Here is a 25,860-nt window from a genome sequence, read left to right as displayed (position 1 = left end):
GTTTCATGGGATTAGAACAAAACTTCAGGGAATTCCCTGCACTTTTATAGTTGCTCTTCTCAAATGGACGAGTGCCTGAATAACCCTATCTGATGCTGCTCGTGCTTGTGAACTAGGATGTTTTCTGATCTCGTGTCATCCGTGCCCCTGGTGACACGTGCACATCTTCCACCATTTGGTAATGACAGCTCATGCTTCCACTGGAGGCAGGAAAGTCAAGTTGTTTTCCACTGTGTATGTAGAAGGTATAACCATTTGAGATTATCTTTGCTGTCTGTTAGCCACACATCATCATCTTTTGCTGTTTTCCTTATTTCTTCTTCCTCTTCCTCTTCTCCTTTACTGTGATGTGGATTTCTGTCTGCTCTTCCTTGTGTGCAAGTCTTTGCATATGCAATGAAAGTAAGTTGAGGCTGTCAGGTGAGGAGAGGAAGGAAAACAACAGATGGGATGGATAAGAAGAGAAATGGGAAGAGCAGTGGTGGCCAGAAAGGAGTGAGTAGAGGTTGCACTTGCTGACTCATAGCTATGATTCAGCCATGTATGTTTTTGCATGGTATTGCAGATGAAGCCTTGCACTTGTCTTATGCAGTGGTACTAACACCACCTTTCTTTGGCTGGTTCTTCTGCACTCAGTTGTTTATCCACCCCTCACTCTCAATAGATCATTAATATGGTGATGAACCATATGTCAGTCCTTCTGGTTGTTTCCTACTGATAAAACTGTACAGGATTATTTTTATCTTCCTATTGTAGTCATGAGGTCATCCATTTCTTCCTGTTTGATGTTTTCTTTTATTCATGTTTCTTAACGTGTCACAGCAAATGACATGAGCATGCTCCTGCTTTTTGTGCTAGGGTTACAAGGCCACCTTGTGCCAGGTGAAGAATCTCCCAAATGACCCCTCTCTTGACTCAGTCTAGAGTTGCGTGCAGGTTGTTGGTGTCGGGTTAGTGGGTCTGTGACAGCAGGACCGGGGGGCATTGCTGGGAGGTTCAGCTGTGGATCTGGCGGGTGTCAATCTCGCCTGGACCAAGTGATGGCTGTTGATTTGTTCCAGGAGATCTTGTGGCATTTGTTTTGTAGCATCCTTCTTGGGTGTTGCTTGAGTGTGCGGCTTTAGGAGTCAGTTTGGCATGCTTGCCCTGCAGCCTGGCCTGTACTTCTCTGGTCTTTGCCTCTCCTGTAGGCTGAGACGGGGAATTGAGGATTACCCCTGTCGGGAGCATCTGGACTGACCTGGGCATGTAGCCTTCTGCTGCCAGGTCCCTGGGTACAGCAGGGTGGAAGAAGTCCCCTCAGTGAGGTGGATGATGGTTCTCAGCCCTAGGGAGGGTGGAGCCCTGCGTTTCTGCCATGGAGACAGTCTTGTTTGAGGGGGCTGGCTTTGCATCCCAAACAGTGCCAATGGCTAATGCTTGAGAAAACATCAGAGATCTTTGTGCTGGGCCAACTTGGTTAGTACATTTGAAAAAGCCAGCTGCTTCACATAAAGCTCGTGTCCAGCTGTGTTGCAGATACAAAGTCTGACTGGCACGGTCAAACCTCATCCCTGAATTTTGTCAGAAAGCTGCTGTTTTGGGTGACATAGCAAAGGTGCTTTTTTGAGTCTAGGTTTGGGTTTCTCCCCCTGCAGTCAGGACAGAGAGCTGGCTCATGAGGCCACAGTTATTCTGAATCCTTTGGTATCGGCGTGTGAAGTCCATAGCTGTCTGAGTTGGGCATCTTGTTTTTTCCCTGTGACACCAGGGTTTGAAAATGTGCCTTCAGCCTTCAATTCTGAATTGTTTGGTTAGGTCTTCTCTAAGGCTGATAGCAGCCTAAGTTGCGGAAGTCATATGGAGGCAGTGGTAGTGCCAGCCAACACAGTCTGGGCTTTAGTGTACTTTCAGGTGTCAGCTAACTTTGGGAGCTATGATTATTAATGAACTTGAAAACTTTGCTTAGAAGTTTCTGGGTTTGGGGATGTACCTGCTTTCAGAACCCTTTCGGGAGCCAAAGAGATCAGGCTATCTTACAGGAAAAGATATCTTGTTTTCTTATGGAAATAATTTCCCGCTGTCAGCCCTTCACTAAGTCTTAAACCTGTTGGTCAATTTGAGGCAGCAGTGATGATGGGGAAGAGTCCTGGAAGTGTGTTTGCTGACTCCTTATGTTTTTCTACTCCCTTTCCCTTCTGCTCAACTTGCACCTAAGATCTTGTTAGTCTTCTGAGGGAGAGGCAGGAAGGGTTTGAGTCTTACCTGTTCTGTTTTTGGCAGCAGCTGCCTCATCAGTCACCGTACGTGTATTCGTTGCAGTTCAGACATGGCAGGGGTGGTGCCAAAGGAGACAGAGGAAAGGAAGCTTTTTTAGTTCTGCCTGATTGTTGCATAGTTTGTTTACCTGCTGTGTGTAGAGATTTTTTTCATTGCTCTCTTACTGCTGTGTGATTATGGTTATTGCTTGTGTGTGGAATGGGGGGGGGGGGGGGGTGTCCTCAAGGGAATTAATTTGTCAGATGTCTGAAATGGCAGCTTCTCTACTGAGTTTTGTGCTCCTTTTCCTGTAGCTTGGGTTTGATCCTGCTTCATTTTGTAAATGCAAACCGAAGGCCATTATAATGGATTGGCAGATGTTACAACCTGAAAAAGGAAAGTGTTTGACTAATCGCAGGTAGTCTCTGGCCATGTAGGTTACTTCTTTGTGCAGGTTGGAGAAGCTTGGTAAGGAGCAGAAACAAGGTGTTTCTACTAGGGGAGGATGCTTTGAGAATAAATGTGGGAGTGATTGGGAACAAACCTACCATCAGAGCTTGTATGCACTCTTTTGAATGCAGTTAAATGCTCAGACTTGAACCAAAAAGCATCAAGGAGACTGAACGTTGTCTAGTCAAATGCTAATGTGAGTTGAAACAATACAGCTCTTTAAAGTATTTTTGTGCCTTTATTATTATGAATTATGGCTGCTCTAGGATCCTGTCTTGAGTGATGGTGAGAGCTTGGTAATCTTAACAAAGATCTCCAGTTTTCCTGGTCCTCTCAGAAGGCCAAATTTCCCATGAAAAAATAGATGGGAATGTAAGGAATGGAAAAAAATGTCAGAGGACAAACAATTTTATTAGCAAGATTGATCCTGACTGTTCTTTAGCTTCTGGGGCATTCTAAGGCAACAAATAGGTATATTCTGGTATGCTAAAACTGTTGAATATGCAAATAGGCGATGCATGTTGCAGAAAGGAACATACAGCTTGTCTGAAATACGAATCTTTCTTCCCCTATGGATGAATGGTTCACTAGCTTTGTTTTGTTTGCAGAGTTCCTTCCTACCATCTCCTTTGACCTCTAGTACCGCTCACTGCAAATGAGTTATTGTGCCTGTGTGACTGTGTGTGGTGTTACCTATGCCTATGGTGTATTCTTAAATTGAAAACGGTTGTGTACTGAAAATGCAGACATGCATTGTTACGGCTGTCTGGAGAGGAGCTGTGGGAGTGCTGACAGTTGGGTAGGAGGTTTTTGGGATAAACCCTGCTGATACGAATGAAGGTGGTATTTGTCCCCATTTGGAGTCTGCACACATGCAGGGAGCACAAAAATTCTTCCCAAGTTGTGTTATATAGTTACATAGTCCATGGTACAAATTTGTGATTGGGAAAGCTGAGATGAGGAATCTATTGGACGAAATCTTTTATAAAGAAATAATCAGGCCAATTCTGACCAGACTGACCTCAAAGGTTGGTAAGTTGGCCTCACTCTGTTTATAGGAACTGTCTGGTTGAGGTGTTAATGTGGTGTGATGGGTAAATACATGCACATAAGGGAGGAGGGGAAGCATGTGGATCAGTATTGCATTGCAGCTGGTTCATGGCTGTGATCACTCTTGGTTCTCTGAAGTATTCGTTTGCCTTTTACATTGTGAACTTAAGCTATCTAACTTGAACATATTATCATTTTAATTCCTAGATGGGAATGATGAGCAATCCCAGCCCTTATGGCCAGCCATATAGTCAGAATACCGGGCAGCAGATTGGAGCCAGTGGGCTTGGGCCTCAGATGCAGAATAAAGCTGGACTGCAGAATAGTTTACCACAGTTTCCAATGGACAAGAAGCCAGTTCCTGGGGCAGGAATGCCTAACATGGTAAGTAGAATGAAAGGTGTCTTCAGAAAATGTTGTAGTAGACCAAAGTGGAGCAATATGCTCTGGTGTTGCCATGTTACAAGTTTTTGCAGCTGTCATACCCAGTGTGAATGTGTGCTCTGAATCCACGCATAATGCACTTGCCTCAGCTCCTGAAGAGGCCGATGTGAAGGAGAGGGCTGAGTTGTGCTTTCTCTGTTGATAAACTGCACCTCCACTCTTCACCCTTCAAACCCTGTTAGCAGAGAAAATTAAATGGAGCTCCTTAACTGAACTGAGCTTTGCCACCTGTTTGGACACCCCTGTTCTCCTCTCCCATCCCTTCTCTTGTGGTTGGTGTATTGGGCCCATTCTCCTCAGCGTAGCTTTGTCTTGAGGATTGTTTTCCTGCTTGTACTCAGTGATGCTTTTGGGAGAGAGAAGTATCTCTTCTCAAACAGGTATTACCGATGATAGGGCTTAGAAGCCCCAGTTGTGTGCTCCTTCCTGTTCTGAATTACATGAATACACACAAGAGTCCTGATGCTGGAGGTTCTCTGGCAGTTTTTGCTATAGTAGCTCTGTTACCTCCCCCTGCCCGCCCCCCACCCCCCACCCCACCCCCGCCCCAGTTATTGCAGCAGGACTTACGGAAAGGGGAAGTAAGAGTGGTGGGAAAAGTGCATAGCCAAAAAGTGGATGGCCCAAGCTTATAAATGACAGGCCTTAACATTAGGTTCCCTAGCTTGAGCTTACCACTGGCGGCTGAATGTGTTTGCCTTGTTACTTCAGAAGCTTAAATTGGTTAGGGGTATGACATGCAACATGTTCTGCCTTTTTTCCCCCCATGTGTATTTTTACTTTGGGAAACAAGTTCACATTTCTGAATATAGCTTGTGTTTCACCCTGCTTCAAATTCTAGCCCCCCACCCCTCAGGAGGGTCACTCTCTTGATCTTAGTAACTGTTGCTGAAAAAACATTTCCAGGTAACTTTTGTACCTTTGAATTAAAAAGAGCTCAATCCTGGGAGTTCTATTTAATGGGTTTTAAGCTGAGCTGAAACATTGGAAGCTGTTGTATGAACCAATAAACAGCTAAAACTTGCTGTTCAGAACCCCACCTGTCACGCTTCTGTTCAGTGCAGAGTATATAACTCTTTTGAAGTTGAACTGCTATGGAGCTGAACCTAGGAAGGAGAAGTTGCTGCACTCTCAGTTGTCACTTAGAATGACAGGCTGCAAACAAGGCAGTTACAGTCATATTGGAACATACACAGACCCTGAGGGGACTGAGTAATTGGTGAAGTCTCCTTGTAAAATGAAAGGTTAATACTAGTATTGAAGAGCTACGGGAGAACTGGGGTTTAGGAGTGCAGGTAGCTGAGCTCTAAAAATCTGGAGATGTCCAGAAACGTCCTCTAAAACCCTCTGTGAGGAGTCTGTTAGAAACTGAAGGCTGTTGAACTGAAGCGATAGAGTCTCTGAGCCTCTCTTCTTTGCTGAGTACTCCTCAAATGCCACCTGGAAGAAATACGATGAAGTCTGAAGAAATAAACAGAAGTACAGAAGAAGTACTAGATGTTGCCAAACTTGATGTTAGTTCTGTGGCATGTATTATCCTGAAGTTGTGCTTCATCTTAGCAGATACTAGGAGATGCTTGTTTTGAATGCCTATGTGCAAGTTTTGTGATAGGAAAAAGGTTCCCAGAACTTCCCCTTCATTCTCCTTTTCTAGGAATTGTCAAATTGAGGCACCCCATACTGCAATAGAGGGAAAACTCTTTTCACTCTAAAAGGTGCTTTCTTCTGTTAATGCAAGAACTGTGGATGCAACTTTCTTGCCTCCAAAATGAGGAGGAGATTTGAGTTCTAAGTGCTATTCGTCTAGCACTGCAAATTAACCTGTGAGCATGTGCAAAGTTCTGCTGGCCTTTGATAAGGCAAGAGCTGGGGCTAGGAGAGGGTGATATGGTGAAGAAATTGTGGCTGGCAGGAGAATTATTGCCAGGACTGTTGGTAAGGGGTATATTTAATATGGTCACCCAGAAAGAACTACAGGTAGGTGGGCTACTGCCTTAATCACAGAATGTAGTAGCTGTTTCTGTTCTTTGATTTTTGTTGTTGATGTTTACTTGCTAAATGGTTTATTCTCAAAAATAGATTTATTTCTGGGAATTTCCTTTCCAACTTCTCCAGGGCCAGCAGCAGGCTCCCCAAGTTCAACAAGCTGGGATGGGGCCAGCAGCTTCTCAAGGAATGGGATCTGGAGCACCGACAGCGGATCCAGAAAAACGCAAACTTATTCAGCAGCAACTGGTTCTGCTCTTACACGCTCACAAGTGTCAGCGGCGAGAACAGGCCAACGGGGAGGTGCGACAGTGTAACCTCCCTCATTGCCGAACCATGAAGAATGTCCTGAACCACATGACACATTGCCAGGCTGGCAAATCTTGCCAGGGTAAGGAGGAGTGGTTATATAGTTGCAGTCAACATTTGCAGGACGAGAAGGGTTCCTACAAAGAGATGGAGAACTAGTGGGTGGCTTGGGAAATGGAACTTTTTTTAACCTATCTGTCCCCTTAAGAATGGAAATCGTAAACTTCTGAGCCTTTACAGTTTAGGCGAGTTAGAAGGAGCAAAGATAGCACGAAGAGATGAGTGAAGATCTTTTGCTTAACTTCGTAACTCGCTGTAAGATCTTTTGGATGCTGCCTTCTGGTAAGTGTAGACACAAAGCAGGAATCTGCCGGTAGGAGTCTACCTGTCTCCCTTAAACAGAAGAGACAAATCTTGAGCAATAGCTAGCCAGGAGTTAAGCTGCTACTGGCACTGGTGACGTCTTAGTCTATCCTAGTAGCCAAGGAAAATGTATGCTACTTTTTTGGTACCCTAGGCTTGTCTGGGTTGTGCCACTTGCTGGCATCTCAATTGCTCGCTACGGTCTGCCTGATGTATATGGTGTTATCCTTCGAGCCAGGGAGACGTAGGCTCGGGTGCATAACAGAGCTTTCAAGTAAGCTTTAGTTGAACCTATAGTACTTGAAGAAATCTAGCTCTATTTTCAGGGCTAGTTAGTGCTGAACAATTTCAAGTAATACTTTACTGACTTGTGTTGATATCGATTTGTGCCCTGAGAGAAGTAGTTGCTCCCTACCCAGTTTGTGTTGACCATGTGGAGATCCTGGCAGTAGTTTGTAAAAGTTTTTCATTCATTTTCTCAGTGGCACATTGTGCGTCTTCCCGACAAATCATCTCGCACTGGAAGAATTGTACGAGACATGACTGTCCTGTATGTTTGCCTCTCAAAAATGCTGGGGACAAAAGAAATCAACAATGTAAGTCTATTGGGGAATTCTGTGTATTGGATAAACCATAAAATGCATGTTGGGAGTTGAACTTTCTTGCACCCAGGTGATAGTGGTGACGCTCTTGAACCTGGGAACATGTAATATGATTTTCCTCTTGCTTTAGAGTCGCAGAGTATTTTTGTCTCTGATAGCTGGTGTTTATGGAAGCTTTCTAACTTTATTGGATTTTCCTAGCAGGAGAGTGGTAAGGGTGAACAAGTCATAGCTCTCTCTCAACCAAATGATTGGCTTTTCACTACCACCTCTTCCAGCTGGCAAGGTTCTGGATAGATGTGCACACCCACAGAGGGTTGTGTCATTTCAGCTTTGATATTTGGTTCTGTCTTCACCCTTTGTTTGCATCAGATGTCTCTTTCCCCTTCTCTTTGTGTCCCCTTTGTCTCCCTGCCAAAATAATTGGCAAATTTTTTTGTGATCGTGTTACCTGTATGTTGTTGTCTGTGTGTCGTCCTGTGTGTCCCGCCCCCCCCCCCCCCGCCTTTTTTTCTTAATGTTACTTTGGGCTCTTCTCATGACTAATGTGAGCTGAGATATTACTTGTTTTAAGAAAATAAAATTTAAAAAGGCATTACAATGGCTGCTGAAGAGCTGTATATACCCTTCTGTCTTTAGCCTCTGTGATACAGTGTGCCTCTGTTTTCAGTTTGAAGCAAACAGATGTCCTAAATACTTCGAGCTGCTGAGAGGAAATCTTACTCTAAGGGAAAACAGCATGTTGTTGGAATGGCTGGTTGGGTCAAAACTTGTCTCCCTGTTTCATGACAGGTTTTCCAGACCTGGCCTCTTCTCTGCATGCTCCTAGAAGGAGATGTTTTAGTTCTGAACAGCCAGTGCACTCTTTATGTTCTTTGCTTGTTTTCATGGACCTCTTTGGCTACCTCCTGCTGTCCTTATTAACTTGGTATGTCTCTTCCAGCGCTGCTGGGCGGAGCTGCAGTAGGACTTGCAAACACTGGCTCTGTGGGCGTGGGGCAGCAGACAACACCCAGCATAAACACTACCAGTCAGATAGACCCTAGCTCCATCGAGAGAGCCTATGCAGCCCTCGGACTGACCTATCAAGGGAACCAGATGCAGACGCAGCCCCAGGCTCAAGTGAAGAATCAGCAGCAAGGACAGTCACCCCAGGGTCTGCGCCCTATGAATCCTATGAGTAAGTTTATCTGTTAGTGTTAAAATACAAACTACTTTCCCATGCTATATCTAATGCAAATTTTCGTAACCTACTAGCTTAATACTGCTAGTTAATTTGCAAAAGACATGGCTTTGCAATATTTTAGACTTGAGATGGCAAGCTACTCAGTGGAACAGGACCATCAGAGGGCCCAGATGCCTTCTCTTGGAAAACAAGTTCTCTGGGAAGTCTTTTCTTTGGAAAAATGATTTTATTTTTTTTTTGAGAACCAATTTTCCAAAGCATTTTATTTAATATTGTATTGTAATGCAAGTTTCGTGCTTTTTAGGAGTTTTTCATTGGAAATGCATGAATTGGAATGCCTGTATTCAAGTGTACTTCCTTGTCATTCAGACTGCAGCATTTTACAGTTGCTTCTCACATATGTAATGTTTGTTTTAAAAATGAAAAGTAGTAAATAACAGGCTTTCTCTCTGAGTCCTGTCATGTGGACTTGTGTAACTGTACATGGTCTGGGTGGCTTATTGCAAAATCACAAAAGACTACATAAGAATTTTAATTTGAAGTGCAATTAATTCTAACCTGGCTGTCACTGGTGTCAAATGAAGTAACCTTTAACCATCAAATCTAATTTTGATAGTTTGAGATTATATCACAGGAATCTTTCTCACCCCCAGCTCTTTGCTTGAGTTGCTTAAGTAGAGGTGTGTTCTTAATAGAAAAAAGGAACGATGAGCTGGTAGGGATTTATCACAAGCTTGTATGGGATTGCAGTGACCCTGCCTATACGCCCCATGACAAGCTTGTGTACGGAATGAATGCGCAGGAATGCTATGGTGGAAGCACCTGAGAGATTGCAGAGGAAAGTAGCAGTAGGTTGCAGGTTGCGGTTTGATGTACTGTTTCTGCACCAAAGGACATGCTACTCCTGAGTTACTCAGGAAAAGGCTGTTGGGTAAACTTGTTAATGAGGTGACTGGTCCTCATAGGTTGCATGTGACTTGTGTACTGCTAAAACTTTGCCTTCCAGTGTGTAAGCATTTTTTTTAAAAAGGCAGGGGAGGAAGATCCTGAGAGCTTAGTCTTAAAACAATTATATTAAAATAATAGGGTTTTCTACTGTGCATTAGTGTTTTACAAATAGATGAATTTCTAGAAGCCCCAAAGTGTTATAATGAGGGCCTTGAAAGATTGAAAGGAACGTGTAATGAATTTTTCTGAAGCAAAAATTGTTGTGGTGTTTTGTTATTTATTTATAGGCACAGAGTTTGGCCTGTGCATTCTTATTGGGCTCTTCTTGTAGCGCTGATAAGAAAATCCAATGAGATGGGGTTGAAAAGCTCTTGGAGAGTGAAGAATTGAAGCTTAACGTAGAAAGGACAAGCATGGAAAGTGTAGACTTTTGACATGTTGCTTTATTATTAGGAGCGAGTGGCTAGGGAGGGAATTACAAGAAGTGAGATAGGAATCATCAGGTCATGGCCTACATGACAACAGGGCTAGTTTAGGAGAAACAGCAGGATTTGGTGAGGACAGTGATGTGAAGAGATGCGGTCCTAAGTAGATCAAACAAACGGTTGGTTTTGGCAGTTGAAAAGGGAGAGTTAAGGCAAAGGTTGACAGTTGTCTTCTACATCAGCTTGCCCGCAGATGGCAAAGTGAATCTGGGAAGGAGAAAAAAAAGTGACTAAGGGAAGGGAGGCTGGAGGGAGCTTTATGAAAAGTCTGTTAAAACGCTTGGTTGTGGTAGTAGAGTTATGTATTAGACTTGATACACTTAATTTCAGTGGATTTCTCTTGCATGCAGTGTCTAATTTTGCTTGAAACACAGATTCCGTAGGATTCAGATGTCCTAAAAGCATGGGAAGCTTGGTAATGGCTTTCATGCTGCTCTCATAGCTTCACAAAGTGATCTATTCAGAAGTTCCAGACAGAAGTATGCTGCATTTTCTTCACTATTTGAGTCTTAACTGTAGTGTGTTAAGAAAATAGGCAATTTTTTATGGTGATTGAGATCTGCTGTGATTCAGAAAAGCAGATTTTGGTACGTAACAAATTACTAGAGGTTTTTCCTGCAAAGGGTTGTCATATTTTCCTTCTTAGTACAAACGTTGGAGTTAGTTGAAGGATCCTTAAATATAGAGTGGGTGAGAGGGGACCTTGTCAGATGTAGGAGGTAGCTGATGTTTTAAGTTTTTTGAAGCCTTTGTGAATATATATCCTAAGCCCCGAATGATAAAAAAACCCAAACAGCTTCTAAACAAAAAACCAGAAGTGGTTGGTAATGCTGAATCTTTAGTTAGGGAGTCACAGAAAAGGACTCTGGTACATGATGTTTGCAGCAAATTGAAATTGCTTGTTTGTTGTGAAGTTCAGGGAGGTGTGCAGAAGAGGAATGTGTGTGATGCTTCACTTGGAGGTCACCAGTGTCATGCCTCAGACTTTTTCTAAGTTTGTAAAATGTAGAAGGTAGAGAGCAACGGTTAATTAAACTCCCTTCACAAAAGTCAAAGTACTTGAAAGTCTAGACCCTTGCTATTGCTGAGCAATTACTGATTTTGCACAGTAAATGGGCTGTTCGTTTAAGAATACTTATTCTTCTGTTTTCTAGGTGCAAATCCAATGGGAGTGAATGGAGGAGTAGGGGTTCAAACCCCTAATCTGTTGCCTGACTCAATGTTACATTCAACCATGAATTCTCAAAAGTAAGTTGAATTACTCTTTGCACCCCAGTGATTTTGTTCAGCTGCAGATGCTGATGATTGCCCATAACAAATGAGGTGGAAGGGGGTGCACGTAAGGATGTTACATGCTTATGCTGGGAGGGACTAAGTGATGCTTGCTGCTAAAGAACAGTTGGAAAAGAAGCCTCATAGTTGTGATGTCTTTGTTCTTATCCTTTCTAGAGGTCTTGATGTCCATTTTAACTTTGTCACTACTTGTAAACTGACTTTTTTTAGGCCACAGAGGTTACAGGCATTATCTTCTTTATTATCTGGGCAGATCTGAAGCTCCAGTGCATTTATTGATCAGGGTGGCATACCACAAACCTGCCATTCAGCTGCAGTGGGAGTAAGGGGCAAGTTATTCACTGAGATGTAAAAGCAATCCTTGTGTTTAATAATCTCATGGCACTTCTTGCATAAACAGTGAGGTAAATTCCATTGATGGCTATCTCTCCCTTTGGATTTTGTAGCTTTTGTTAGAGTTTTCCAAATCCTTGGGTAGGACAGCATGTACTCTTTCACAGCATTGTTTTGGTGTCTGTGCAGCTATTTCTGCAGAGTTTGTCCATTGATTAGGGAATGGCTGAACTAGCACTTTGTCCTAACGTTATTCTAAAAGAGGCTATGACTGTAATATGACTAAGCTTGGGCTAGACTTTTGCCCTCAATTCTCGCTCTGTTTTTGAAGCCCCATGATGAGTGAAAGCACCAACGTTGCCAGTTTGGGAGCCATGCCAACAGCTCAACCATCTAATACCGGAATTCGAAAGCAGTGGCATGAAGACATTACTCAGGATCTCCGAAACCACCTTGTTCATAAATTGTGAGTAGCTAATATCAAAACAATCTCCTGTTGGGTGAGTTGCTGCCTTTGAGGTGTGCATGTGTGTAATGTAGCTGCATCTGCTGGTTTGGGGCTGTTGTATGCGGTGTGGGACACTTCCAACTCAAGCCATGTACATGGGGGCAGTGTCCCCTGGTAGCAGTAGCAGTGCCTCAGTCTGTCGGAAGATTTCCTTGCTGCTTTGTGTGCGAATCACTGGGGTTGATGCTGATGTCCCAGTCTGGAGGCATCCTAATCACTTGCACGCTTTTTTGTTTGTTTTCCCCTAGAGTCCAAGCCATATTTCCTACTCCTGACCCTGCAGCACTGAAGGATCGGCGTATGGAGAATCTGGTGGCATATGCTCGGAAAGTGGAAGGGGATATGTATGAATCAGCAAACAGCAGGGTGAGATGCCATCCTCTGTCGTCCAGTCATGTGTGTCTCTGCCTTGATCCTAGAGTGGTTGGGAAGAGGAGTGAAAGCACAGATGAGAGTCCCAGGCTGAGGAAGCGTGTGTTCAGGGGCTGCTGGATGGGGTGTAGGAAGCAGCCAGCTGCAGGCTTCTGCCTGGGTGTGCCGGGAGTCAGGGCGGTGCCTGTTGGGGTGTGCTGTGCCTGAGACTTGTTGGGGTTCCCTGAAGGCAGCGTGAAGCTCTTCACTGTGATTCTCTTCTCGCATCCAGCACTTCTTTGGGAGAAATGTCCAGTGTTGGCCTAATGCTTGCCAGCAACGCCCTGAGCAGTGCCCCTTTTTGCCCTCTTGTCTGCCCAGCAACCTTGTCTGCAAGGGGAGAGCCACCCCCACCCAAGCTGAAATGTGTGTGTAGAAGGCTGTTTTCCAAGCTTGGATCACTGGGACCTGTTGCCTTTAATTAACATATGTCATCTCCTTTCCTGATTTGTATTCCTCCCCAACAGGCAGAGTACTATCACTTGCTAGCAGAGAAGATCTATAAGATTCAGAAGGAGTTGGAGGAGAAACGAAGAACCAGGCTGCAGAAGCAAAACATGATCCCAAACGCTCCGGGCATGCCACAGGCTCCCATGAATCAAGGGCCCAACATGGGACAGCCCCAGCCAGGGATGTCTGCAAGTAAGAACAGTTGGGTTACTGACTGCCTGGTGCAGGGGAATCCTGTATTGTCATTTGGTAGGCTGGTGACCATTTTGGTCTTCTTGTTTTACTGGTACCTGGCTTGATCAAAGTTAAACAGACCTTTCTTCGCTTTGTTCAGAAGTACTTGCAAAATCTTTGCCTTGCTTATGTGTTAATTAATGACAATAGATTATCTAGAAGCATTTAGTCTTCTGAACAAATTGCAGTATTGTAAACCTTTACACTTACTTTGAAGGTGGGTGGAATCGAGGTCAAGTTGCATTCTTAATGTTGTAGAACTTTGGTCTCATTAGATTCACTTCTAGAATTAATTGATTTAAAGATAACTTTGGTTACTATAAGAGAAATATATTTTCATAATATTTACTTGTGTGGTGTTCAAAATAATCATCACTTACTATTGTTGCTAAACAGAGAGTATGATGATTGGAGTGCTTAGGTATTTATGCCTTTGAAAGTTTAGATAGTGCTTGTTCTATGCCATGTTTGGTTTTTTTAGACACATGGCCTTTCCAGCATGCAATGAAAACCAGATTTCACTCTTTTCCCCATGCAGATGTCTTCTATTTCACAGTAGTTCTGTTACTTGAATTGACCTTCCTAATGCCAAACAGGTTATTATTACTATTAGATTCCCTGCTAACCATGCATTTGTATATTAGAATAACATTGACTTTGGAGAGGAATTAATGATTACAACTATCATGCTGCTAAAGAGTGTAATGTCTCTTTACAACATTAGGAAGGGACGAGGTGCTGTAGGCTGTCAGGTATCTGGTATATTTTTATTTGGGTAACAGACAAAAGCAGGTAACACTATTGTAGATGATATTTTTAGTTAGAAAGTGGGGAAAGGCATTTCCTGACATTATAATCTTGTATTTCCAGTTAAGTCCTGTACATAATTGAAATACGGGATTTTAAACTGTACATTTCTAAATAGAATTGCATCCTTTACTCTGATTGAACTGTAAAAGAGAACTAATATTTTTTAACTATTTGAGCCAAAATCTGCTTTAACATTTATTTTTTTTGTCTGTCATTCTGAACTGACAGCTCTGGAGATTGAAATAGTCTTTCTTAAAACTAAGTGCAAGAGTTCTGCAAACATACTTTCTAGAGTACATACCACACCACCCCATCTTTCTCCCAAGAGCTTCCTTCTCAGAAGAAAAGCATTTTCTCCTTCATTCATTCAGTCCTGCATGTTCTTAGATACTTTACGGTTAAGAATTGAGTTCTTAAGACACCTCACAGGAACAGATGTATAGCTGTCAATGACACTGTAATAAGTGGCCTAAGAAGCTAGGGTCAAAATTATAATTCATCAGCTGAGGAGACAAAAAATTCCTTCTTTTTTTTTTTTTCCTAACACTGCAGAAAGATCCAGTAGCTTCAAGCATATGCTACAAGAATCTTAATCTCAGTTCTTTTTCTCCTGATTAAATTTGAATGTATCTTGGTAAATCCAGTTCTGGGTCTTTTTATGCTTGAAGTCAGAACAGGATTTACTGAGATGCATTACCAGGATCCAAGATTGATTCTTAAAGGTTAATGCTGTGACTCTATTTGCTGTAACTTCTGTAGAAAGTTGATCTTCAGCAGTATATGTGACACTTCTGGTTATTTATCACGTACTCCAGTAGTTCTTAAACTTCAGAGCTTTAAGAAATACTCTGTTGAACCATATAGTTTTCATAGTCTTTTAAATCTAGAGGTGCTGTAACAGTGTAGAATGGTCTGCAGAAGTTCTTGTGGTCTGGAATGGTCATGAGCTGCTCAGTTTGTCATTGTACCTCAATAACATACTTCAAATTTGTCTTCCATTTCTGAAAGCTGACTCTGAGTCAGAGGATATTTCTGTCAGTGGGGCATGCTCATATTTTGAATGGAGTTTCTGGTTTTGCTTCACACTTTGAGGACTCTTCAAGAGTGTTTAGAGTTGCTCGACTGTGCCCATGCTTTTTTTTTTTTTAAACTTTTACACGTGGGTTTTAGTATATAATTCTCGCCAAAATGTTTGGTGGATAAAACCTGGTGGTCTTCTAAATGCCATAATCTTATTCCGATATCTTCTTTCCAGATGGTCCTCTTCCTGACCCAACCCTGATACGTGCCAATGTGCCAAACCAGATGATGAATCGCATGCAGGCACAGCCAGGTAAGTATTTGAAGAAAATTTGCTACTGTGATGTTGAAGGGATCTTGGAATGGGGCTGCTCTTGCTGAAGTGTCATAACCCTTGTTTCACCTGTTGTTTCCCCATTTGATTAAGAAAATAGCTATCTATATTGTATAATACTCACATAACTAATATGTAATATATCTATTAAAAAATATATCTCTAACAGCATTTCATGATCTTGTGAATTTAAGAGCTACACGTTAGCTGCTTGCTTTGTTAAATAAAGAACTGGATGCTTTTGGAACTTCTGATCGTGTGAACATAGGATGATGGGGTCAGTCAAACATGGGGGGCCTAGCCAGCCAACATACTAAGTACTTAAGGAAGTGAAGATGCAGTTTGGGATTTAATATGTGAATTTCTAATATGTAATTAAAATAATGCAACTTTTGGTAGAAAGTTGATCTTCAGTAGTAGATGTGACGCTTCTCGTTGTTTATCATGTACTTCAGTAGTTCTTAAACTTCAGAGCTTTGATAAGTTAGTGGAAAGAAGTCTTTCGGGGGGGCGGGAAATACTCTGTATTCTGAAGGAGTATGGTAGCTTGGACACTTTATATTTAAAATTGTTCCATGAAACTGGTTGATAGAAGGAAATATTTCCTTCTTAGTACTGCATGCTTGAAAACTGGTTGCTAGAAAATGAAATTAGGAAGAAACTGACAGCATTTCTTCTCCAAATGTTGAATGGTGCCCAAAGGAGAATTCAAGCCTTTGTTTATAAGTGTTTTTTTGGCACAAACGCACAGGAATGAATCAGTTTGGCCAGATGAACATGCAGCTGTCACCGATGGGACCCCGGCAAACCCCTCCTCTTCAGCACCCTGGACAGCTAAGCCAGGCAGGGGCCATGAACCAGGTCAGTGTGCGTTTCGTCCAGGGTGTTGAGCTCACAGGTTTGCTTCTGTTGGCTGTGGTTTCCTTAAAATAAATAAATAAATAATTTTTTAAAAAATCAAGCATTATTTCATCGTTCTCTTGACCCTTTGGTTCTTCCTTTTGCATGTCCACTGAAGAATTTGTCTGGTCTATGGTAAGCCTTTAGATCTCGGTGGTAAAAATTGCCTAAAAAAATAAGTTTAAGTGGCCTTTTGTGCTGTTGCATCCTTAAAACAAGGAACAAAGATAAATCTTAAGTCAGTCCCAATCTGAAATCAATATCCTTTTCCTTAGCTTACAAGGGAAATCATCATAATTTCTGTCTTTTGAGAGGAGCTATAAGCAGGCTTTCCATATTGTATCCTACAGATAAGCAGCAAGCATCAATTTCTGCAACAAGATAAATGTTTTTTGTAAAATGTTATGAAGTGTACGCACATTGTGCGAAATGAGTGCCTTTCTTTTCCAACAGATGGGATTTCCTTCGCGTATGCAGCAGCCAGGAGTTGGCCAGCCTTCTGGTCAGAATCAGTTTCTACAACAGACCCAGTTCCCTGCTTCTTCCCCGGGAATGAACACAGCGAGCATGCCTATGACTCAGCCTGGCAATCAGACACCAGTTTCTCAAGTAAGTTTCTGATTTCTGGAAGTGGTGTCAGTGGGCTCTGTCATATACTGGTTTCATTGTTCAGTTAGTAGTAATGGAGGAGAACTTGTTTTCTCAAGATGCTTTTGGAATTATAGTCAACTGCATTTATTGAGATTCTGCATTTTCCTGATACAGCACTGGGAATGGCAAGGGTGAAACATTGTTGGCTTATTCTCAGGCTTAAGTTTAAGTGTGACAGAGGAATTTTTTTAAGATTGGTTTTATGGAGCAAAGAAGAAATTGTTACTCAGTATGCAGTAGTTAAGAATTTCTTGCTTAACAGTGAGGCAGCAGAGCCTGAGAAATTAAGAGATTGTGGAAGACTAAGTCATAAAAAGGCATGTCTATCCAGGACCAATGTGTGTTACTGGCTTTGGGGGATAGGAGGGTTATCACTACTAAAGATCTGAACTTACAGTCTAGCAGTTTCCTTTCTGTCCTTTCCCTCTCCCTTTTCAGCAAGAACCTTTCAGGCCAGGAAGAAGTAGGGAACGTCAGTTTGCTTCTCGTTGATGCTTCTTCCTAGTTTGCAGGCAAGATTATTGTGGAGTGACAGCTTTTTTCCTTGACCAATACTTTTTTTTTTTTTTAATCTTGTAATGGTGCAGTTACAGCTGTACTGATTTCTGATGATAAATTCAGTTTCTAGTCTTGGGGGTGGGGGCATGGGCACACTAAGTGTATTTGGATGCAATTTTTCACTGTGGTGCATTGTCCCATATTCAGGATGTACAAATCTGCAGTTTTAGAAAGAAATGTTTTGCAAACTGGGAGTGTAGGTGTGCCATTCTTTAAACATATCAACAAGTATGAGTTATTCTATTGAAACGTCTCTTTTAGAGCTGAATAAACTTTAAAACAGCTTTATGTTCATGTGGAGCAAAATAAATTGAATAGACTGTTTCTCCTTTTGAAATAGTTTTTAAAAAAAAAAAAAAAAAACGATAACTTGTCGCATTTTTAAAGTGTGCCAGTAACTGTGGGAAAGCATCCATTTGACAATAATTCCTCTCCTTTTTTATTTCAAGTCATTGCAAATGTGTACTTGTTTTCCCACAGGCACAAATGACCAGCGCTTCCTGTCCTGTGAACTCTCCTGCAATGGCTCCAGGTTCTCAAGGGAGCCATATTCACTGCCCACCTCTTCCACAGCCTCCCATGCACCGAAATTCTCCTTCTCCAGTACCTAGTCGAACCCCAACACCTCACCACACACCCCCAGGCTTGGGATCACAGCAACAGCAGGCAGCAGCAGCTGCCGCTACTGCCCCCACACCTACTCCTCAGGCAATGCCACCTGGACCACAGTCGCAAACTATGCACCCCCCTCAGAGGCAGACTCCAACGCCTCCGCAGGCACAGCTGCCTCCACAAGTCCAGCCTCCAGTTCCAGTTACCCCTTCTGCAGAGCAGCAACAGCAACCCTTATCACAGCAGAGCACGACTGCATCTGTTCCCACACCAACAGCACCGTTGCAGCCTCAGCATCCCACAACACCTGTAAGGAAATACTTTAATTGTGCTTTCCCTGCAAATGTTTTAAGTGTAAAGTTTAATTTTCAGTTGGTCTTTATTTTTGTGAGAGTCTGATAACGGAGGTAGCTCCTGGCATGTTTAATATCAAAATAGTTTTTATTGCATTTGGGAAGTAACCTTTTTTGCATCAAGACAAGTCTATAGATCATCCTGGTGTTTCCAGAGAGGGAGTATTTTTTAGAATTCTAGTGCATGTTTTGAAATTCACTGTGAAACATGGATGAGATATTTAGTTATGTCTACATAGGTATAGTGGTGGTGTACAGCAGGGAAACAGTGTGTAATTATCTATATACTAGGCCTTCAAGTGTATATGTTTGTTGCATGTTTTTCTGCAGTTGTAGTTGTGTAGCAGTATGTTCATCAGGTGAAGCAAGTAGGACTAGAGTGCATTTAAATGTTGTGGAAATGTAGTATAGGTAAAAGGTAGATTAGAGAAGGAAAATTTGTTCATTAGAAGCCTGTTTGTAATGTGTGTTTTGTTCCCTCAGCTTTCACAGCCAGCTGTAAGCATTGACGGGCAGGTATCCAACCCCCCATCTACCAGCAGCACAGAGGTGAACTCTCAGCAGACTGTTCCAGAGCAGCAGCAGCCACCCTTGCAGGAAGTGAAAATGGATATTAAAACAGAAGAAGGGGAACCAGAACAAACAGAACTGCAAATGGAGGAGAAACCTGAGGTGAGATTGTCAGCCAGTTGTTGGGTAGAATGTTTTTATCTAGTGCTGCTAGATGCTTTCTGTCTCCATGCAAGCCATTGCTTCAAGAGCTCAATGAGAGCTGTAGGCGCTACCTGCTGCTGCTACTTTGATTGCTGTCTTCCTCTACTTCTTCCTAAAGAACAGTCTCTGTTTTGTGGTGAAATGGTGGTAGAAGCCAGTGGCCACAGGAAGGACCATGATAATGTGATTGCAGCTGTGAGGCTTTTTGGTAAATACCAATGTAAGAGGGCACTCAGGTCAGTCCTTCAGATGTTATTGGCAGCTGTCAAATGTTAGAATAGTGGATATGTACATGATAGTCTGCTTCACTGGGCTCTGACAGCTTGTCACAGAGGACAGCTAGGAGTGTGGCCACCAGCAGCGTTGCCCTGGCAACCCCAGTGTAGGAGAGACCGTTGGAGCGGCCCGAAGAGCTGGATGAGTACCTGTGTGTCTACTTGCAGCTGAGAACTGGTTAGCAACTTGTCATTGCTACTCCTGCAATGTTTAAAGATGTGTTCTAGCACATCTGCTCAAGTTTTAGGCAAGTTTTCACTACAAAGTAGATACCCTTAATGCTAGTAAGAGTGGTGGGCAGGCTGGCAGGTAGGTTTAAAGGACAGAAATGTGGATGGGTGACTTCACAGGAGACTTAAGTGACAGGCTCCAAACTTCTTTCCAGGTTAAAGTAGAACCAGTCATGGAGGAATGTAAACCAGAACCAATGGAGCAAGAAGAGAAGAAATCTGAAGTGAAGACTGAAATACCAGAGGGGGAAGAAAGACCTACTACTCCAGCTACTCAGTCTTCTCCGGCAGCTGGGCAGTCTAAGAAAAAAAGTGAGCAGGAATACTGTTTTGACTGAAATTCACTGCATCTCCCTAGAGAAATCTTGGGGGGGGGGGGGTGGGGTGGTGTAGGGAACCTGGGCTTTCTTCATTGGTACTTAGTAGGCTTATATGGATTGTTCTTTGTGGCTGTTGGACAAAAATGTCTAATAACACATGTGCTTGTAATTGGCTTTGGGCAAGTTCTTTAAGGCTTTAGTATTAGACACTAAGCCTTAGTAAAATTGTCGATAAAATAGAGATTTGAAATACTCCTCAGTTACAGATTTTTAGACAAGTTTTTTTCTTGGGACCTCAGAGAAGACACATATTTGGAATGTAAGCCAGCTCTGTTAAATTTAGCGGTGTCTTTCTATGATAAAAACAAGATTCGCTTTAATATTTTGGCCATCTCCTTGTGTCCAGGTGATCATTTTAATATCTTCCTCAGAGCTCGGTATTGCAGAGGATAAACAAACCATGCTAAGTAGCTTAAACCCGTTGTCTGTAGTCTTGTTCCGCAGACCTCACATTTTCCAGCAGGTTTCTTCCTTTCTGCTATCTTTCTAATGTTGATTGTTTTTCAAAAGTTTTCAAACCAGAAGAGTTGCGGCAGGCGCTTATGCCAACACTGGAGGCACTTTACCGTCAGGATCCAGAGTCTCTTCCATTTCGACAGCCTGTGGATCCCCAGCTACTAGGAATTCCTGTGAGTGTCTTGGATACTTCCCTGACTTTAGTTCAAAACTACTATATTATGGGATACCTGTTTGAGAACAGCTTAAGTCTGTCTTGTTAACGTTTTTATATTCATGCATTTTAAAGGGTTTAGTTTAGGCAGTGGAACATACAGTGTCTGACTTAGGAAAGTTTGTTTTTTCAAAAGTAAGTTTGGTTCGGTTTTCCTTTTGGTAAACAAGTAGGTATACTATACATTGAAGTGATTACCAACAGATCCCCAGTGCTCTGTGGGCTTTTTATGGATGTTGCTTCATGTTGTGATGCTTCTATTGCTGAATTCCATAGGTGTTTCTTATCATATGTAAAACTTGGTGGAATATGTGGGAATATGAAGATCACTTTAAAAAAAAAAAAAAATCCATCAATGATTATTAATCTGTTAAAAGCAAGGAGGAGACTATTCAACTTCTAGTTTTTGTTTAGGTTGATTTTTCTGCTTGTTTTAGAATTGTCTTCAGAAGACATTACTGTCCTTCAAGGATACATATGTTAAACTCTCTGGATTAACCACACAAGTTTACTATTTATGCACAAATATGTATACATAGAAGTCCTACTTCAGTGCTTTGGGCAACATTTTTTGCCTGGAAGGTGTCTTGTTTGGTGTGGGGATTTTTTAGGATAGATACTGCAAAAATTCAAGGCCTGCTGTATGATAAGCAGGCATAAATGTTGCTAATATTCTTTAACAAGCTCTCAATTGGCTGTCATATTCTGAGGACTTTTGTAGGAGAAGTGGTTCTATAACTGCTGGGGGGGGATTGGAAAAAGGCATTCTTTAGAGGAAACATGATATATTTTATCGTCTAATAAAGTTATTTCTTTTTGTTTAATAGGTTGTCTGGTCTACTAAAAACAGTCGCTTTCTATTAATGCTCTTGTGTATATCCTCAGATCACAGTGGCTGCAAAAACATTGCCATTTCCTACTTTTTTGTAATACTTGTTTTGCTGACTAAAATTAGAGTGGCTTGATTTCATCACGAGTGGAAGAGCAATAGAGCCTGAGAAATAAAGGAATAATGAAAAGGAAGCACTAGGGAGTGATACAGTATTGCTTAGAGATTTCGTTGTCTGTCACAAGCAGTTTGACAATCAAGTCAGGGAGGAACATGTTTTTCTTGATGTACTGCAGAAGAATTTATATGCTGAGAATACACATGCTGTCACGTCACAATGTAGTTCTGTAGCAGTGTTTTGATACACTGTGTATTCTTGCAGGATTATTTTGACATAGTGAAGAACCCCATGGACCTTTCTACTATCAAGAGGAAGCTAGACACAGGACAGTATCAGGAACCGTGGCAATATGTCGATGACATCTGGCTCATGTTCAATAATGCCTGGCTGTATAACCGCAAAACATCCCGGGTATATAAGTACTGTTCCAAACTGGCAGAGGTGTTTGAGCAAGAAATTGACCCAGTTATGCAGAGCCTTGGTTATTGCTGTGGAAGAAAGGTAAGAAAATAAATATTTTTAGTCTGCTGCTTGCTTTCTGGTATTGAAGGGCAGAAAAATACAGCAGTTGCAGTTCTAAGCAGTTACAGTGTGCCAAAAATCTTGAAAATTTACCAGGATTTGGCAATCATGAGTAATCTGATTTTGAGGTTTTTATGGATCTTTTAATTCTATCTAGTGCTTAAATTATCTATTTGTATATAAGCCCTTGGGGGGGGGGTGGGAAAGTCAGTAACTGAAGGGTTATTTTGATTAGGGTGAGCCCGTTTGCTATTGCAAATTAAACAGATGTGGTTTTGTTACTGCAGAAGAAGTGCTCTCTATTTCACTGTATATTGAGACTGTGTATTTCCATTGTCTTGTTTTGATACGCTTTCCATCTTTGGAGAAGAGCTAACTTGAGACTAACAGACCACTGAACGTTTGTTATGACTATCACTTCATACACTTGCTGTACTGTGAGATCTGTGCACAGAAAAAAGTGGAAATGATCGTTGTCTGGGTCACACTTGCTTCCCATGGAGAGCAAGTGAAAACAGGTATGAGTACTAAGATGACCCCTTCCTCTTTGCAGTTGGAGTTCTCACCACAGACTTTGTGTTGCTATGGCAAACAGCTATGCACAATCCCTCGAGATGCCACTTACTACAGTTACCAGAACAGGTAAGGAAAACTCACTTGGTGCTTGTTTTGTGCATGCTGCAATCAGTCTCTTAAAAGGCATGCATGTATTTACATATACACCCTCTTTATATGTGTACACCTTTGTGTTTTAAGATAAAAATTTGCTGGAAGTGCCCTTGAATAGTTTACCTTGTGTGTTTAATGATTTCTTTCTGCAGAAGTTCACTGCAGTCTTTGCTCTTCCTCTTTTGTTTGCAGAAATGTGACATTTTACTAAATTTTTATCCTGCAGTTAATTAAATCTTCAGTTACCTACAAATCACATATACAAGTCTGTTGTCTTTTGCTTCCTACCATGCAGCAGTATTTTTCATGCAGAACACTGAGTAAACTATGCAGCAAGTATATTAATGCTCGTAATACATATTATACTTGGCAAGTCTTTGTTTTTCTCATGATGTTAACACTGAAGAGCAAAGTTATTTTTGTGGTGCAGATCTTCATTGGAAGATGTGTGTATTCAGATCTTCAGTAGAATGATGCTTGCTTTTTCTCCCCAAATTTCCTTAAGGGAGTTGTCTTGCAGTAGCTGTCAGCAGCTCTGTGAAGTGCTGTCACTTCTACAGTTCTCTTGAATTTTTTTGACTTGGGGTTTATTAAAGGATTTAAACCTATTTGACTTTTGAAAGAAGGTTTCTCGCTAGATGTCTCTTTGCCAATTGGGGAAGCGAGGCAGGAAGAAGCAGGGAAATATGTGCTATAACACTCCCGTATTCCCTGGCCTGTCACCAGAATGCACCCGTTAGAGCAGAGGGCTGGTTACTTCCAAACTATGTCACCTCCATCAATTTAGTTCCTGCTCTCCATTCTTTCCAACAACACCTTAAACAAAACAAAACAAAAAAACAAAACAAAAACACAAAGGCTTTTACCTGAAAGCCAAGAAGATTTTGCAAGAATTGTAGTTTTCTTAAACACCTGGTCAGGTGAAAGCAACTAAAGAGCTACAGGAGTTACATCTTAACCTTCTTAGGCTTCATAAAGGTTTATAGCAGTGAATGGAGGTTTTTAGGAGGGAAGAAGTAGAAAATAAGCTTGTAGTATCCCATAATAACTATTGTAGTTTAGACTTACATAGTGTAGAGCTTTTTGTATCATAAGTTAATATCTTCTGCTTATGTTTATCTGTGGGCAAGCACTAGATGGACCAAAAGACTATTATTCAAAAATCTGACATGCTTTACATGTTTTCAAACATTAGAAGGGAATGTTTGCACTATAGCACATGCATACATGTGACTTGTAAATTACGTTATATACACACAAGCACATGTATCTGTAGACTGAAATGTACAATTTCAGAAGTTCTCCCAGATGAAAAGTGGGAGAGATGGTTAAGAGACCTGTTTTTTTAGCTTAACAGCTGCTATAGTGTTGGTTTGTGTGGCTTTATAATAAACTTGTTTGCTTTTTCTTTTATTTCTTTTTATTTTTGGGTGTCTTGTGCAGTCAGTTAACATGCCTTAGTAATGGAGAGGCCACAGTTTTAGAACATTTTTGAGGGCTTGGGTAGAATCTTGAATTAATCACTATTTTATTCAAGTGTAAGTGAAATCTTTCTCTGTAATGCTTGCCATACTGATACCTGGACTGTTCCACACTCAAACAGGGCTAGGGAAGAATCATATCAACGTAGAGCGTTATGTGTATAGTTAATGTCAGGTATTTAGTTAACATTAGGTTTGACAGTTCTATAATTAATGTCTGTAAGATTTTGAGGACAGATTTTATTGTTCTTTAAGCTTCTGATGTTTTGCTTTCCCTTTCAACTGGGAGAGAATTCCTGTGGCCTTTCAGCATTTCTACATTTAAGATGGAAGACTATCCTTCTTCCATTGGTCTCCTGCAGATCCTCCAGAACTGCTGTGCTGATGTACAAGTCAGAGTAGCAGTTCTTCCTTCCTTCTGCTCTTTCCCCTTTCTCATTTTAATTCTTTGCTGTACGTGGCATGGATTATTAAAATGAAGAGGGTATGGGTATGCTAAACTGGAATACTCTTGTTTTAATTTGCTTTAATCATTTGCTGCTTGTGAAGCCATTTGAGAGATTTAATGCTAATCTGTGCTTTGCCTTGGCTTTCTGCTCTGTGTTGTCTTGTCCTGCTTCTATGTTTTTGTTTTTGTCCTGCAACCCCCCCATTTCTTTGTTCGTGTGTGTGTTATTTTTTTATTTCTCCTTCATGCTTGTCATTGTCTGCACTTGGCTTTGATTGCGCAAAAAAAAAAAACCAAACCAAACCAAAAAAACCAAACCAACCAAACACAATGTGGGGCCCATAAATCTGCATCATTGAATATCCTTGTCGCCGTTGATGACCTGCTCTCTGCTCCTGTCCCTTCCTTGGCCTGCTGTGATTGGTGGCTCCGTTGCTTGGCTTGGGCTATGTTGTGTGGACGGAGCAGTTCACCCAAATATGGCCTTCTTGCTGACAGGTATCACTTCTGTGAGAAGTGCTTCAACGAAATCCAAGGGGAGAGCGTTTCTCTGGGAGATGACCCATCACAACCTCAAACGTGAGTTACTTGTGTTTGCTTGGGCTGTGCATTCATAAGCTGTATCATGGTCTATAGCGCTTTCTCAAAGGGAAGGCATTTAGTTTTAGGTAACGCTTGCTCTTTGTAGGCTAGTAGAGGGTGGACCAGATATTCTTCTAAAAGCCTGGAATTGTGGTGTGATTTTTTTTTTTTTTTTTTCCCTTTAAAATCTGAACTGTAGTGAGAAACAAGCACTGAGTGCTTGAATTGCAACTATACCAATACAGGGGAAAGAGGAGAATGCTTTTTTTTTTCTCCAAAAAAAATGTGAAATATTCTACTGTAGAAAAATAACCATGCCTGCAGGCAGGTAGGTGACAGACATAGTTTGAAATAATCAAGCATACCATTCTGTTTGTAGATTGGTTATGCTATTAAACTTGTATTCAACT

The 25,860-nt window shown here is 41.7% G+C and overlaps 1 protein-coding gene across 5 annotated transcripts in view; it reads left to right on the top strand.

Moving 5' to 3' along the window:
• The window catches only part of EP300 (EP300 lysine acetyltransferase), a 66,108-nt gene that overhangs the window by 21,987 nt on the left and 18,261 nt on the right, over positions 1–25,860 (top strand). For 4 of the 5 annotated variants that reach the window (XM_087766092.1, XM_087766090.1, XM_087766091.1 and 1 more), the window contains 18 exons: positions 3,946–4,122; positions 6,298–6,559; positions 7,323–7,436; positions 8,386–8,622; positions 11,216–11,309; positions 12,019–12,153; positions 12,444–12,561; positions 13,074–13,305; positions 15,356–15,433; positions 16,206–16,315; positions 16,808–16,963; positions 18,044–18,484; positions 19,012–19,200; positions 19,904–20,060; positions 20,639–20,757; positions 22,010–22,249; positions 22,824–22,912; positions 25,367–25,447. In XM_087766092.1, the coding sequence (XP_087622218.1) occupies positions 3,946–4,122; positions 6,298–6,559; positions 7,323–7,436; positions 8,386–8,622; positions 11,216–11,309; positions 12,019–12,153; positions 12,444–12,561; positions 13,074–13,305; positions 15,356–15,433; positions 16,206–16,315; positions 16,808–16,963; positions 18,044–18,484; positions 19,012–19,200; positions 19,904–20,060; positions 20,639–20,757; positions 22,010–22,249; positions 22,824–22,912; positions 25,367–25,447 (3,029 nt within the window). The remainder of the gene's footprint in view (positions 1–3,945; positions 4,123–6,297; positions 6,560–7,322; positions 7,437–8,385; positions 8,623–11,215; positions 11,310–12,018; positions 12,154–12,443; positions 12,562–13,073; positions 13,306–15,355; positions 15,434–16,205; positions 16,316–16,807; positions 16,964–18,043; positions 18,485–19,011; positions 19,201–19,903; positions 20,061–20,638; positions 20,758–22,009; positions 22,250–22,823; positions 22,913–25,366; positions 25,448–25,860) is intronic. The other variant, XM_087766093.1, reaches the window with a different exon arrangement.

This window comes from Nipponia nippon, unplaced genomic scaffold (genome assembly GCF_047370975.1).
Source record: "Nipponia nippon isolate SJK-2023a ecotype South Korea unplaced genomic scaffold, ASM4737097v1 scaffold_3, whole genome shotgun sequence".
Taxonomy (NCBI): Eukaryota; Metazoa; Chordata; class Aves; order Pelecaniformes; family Threskiornithidae; genus Nipponia; species Nipponia nippon.
This window is presented reverse-complemented; position numbering and strand designations above follow the sequence as displayed.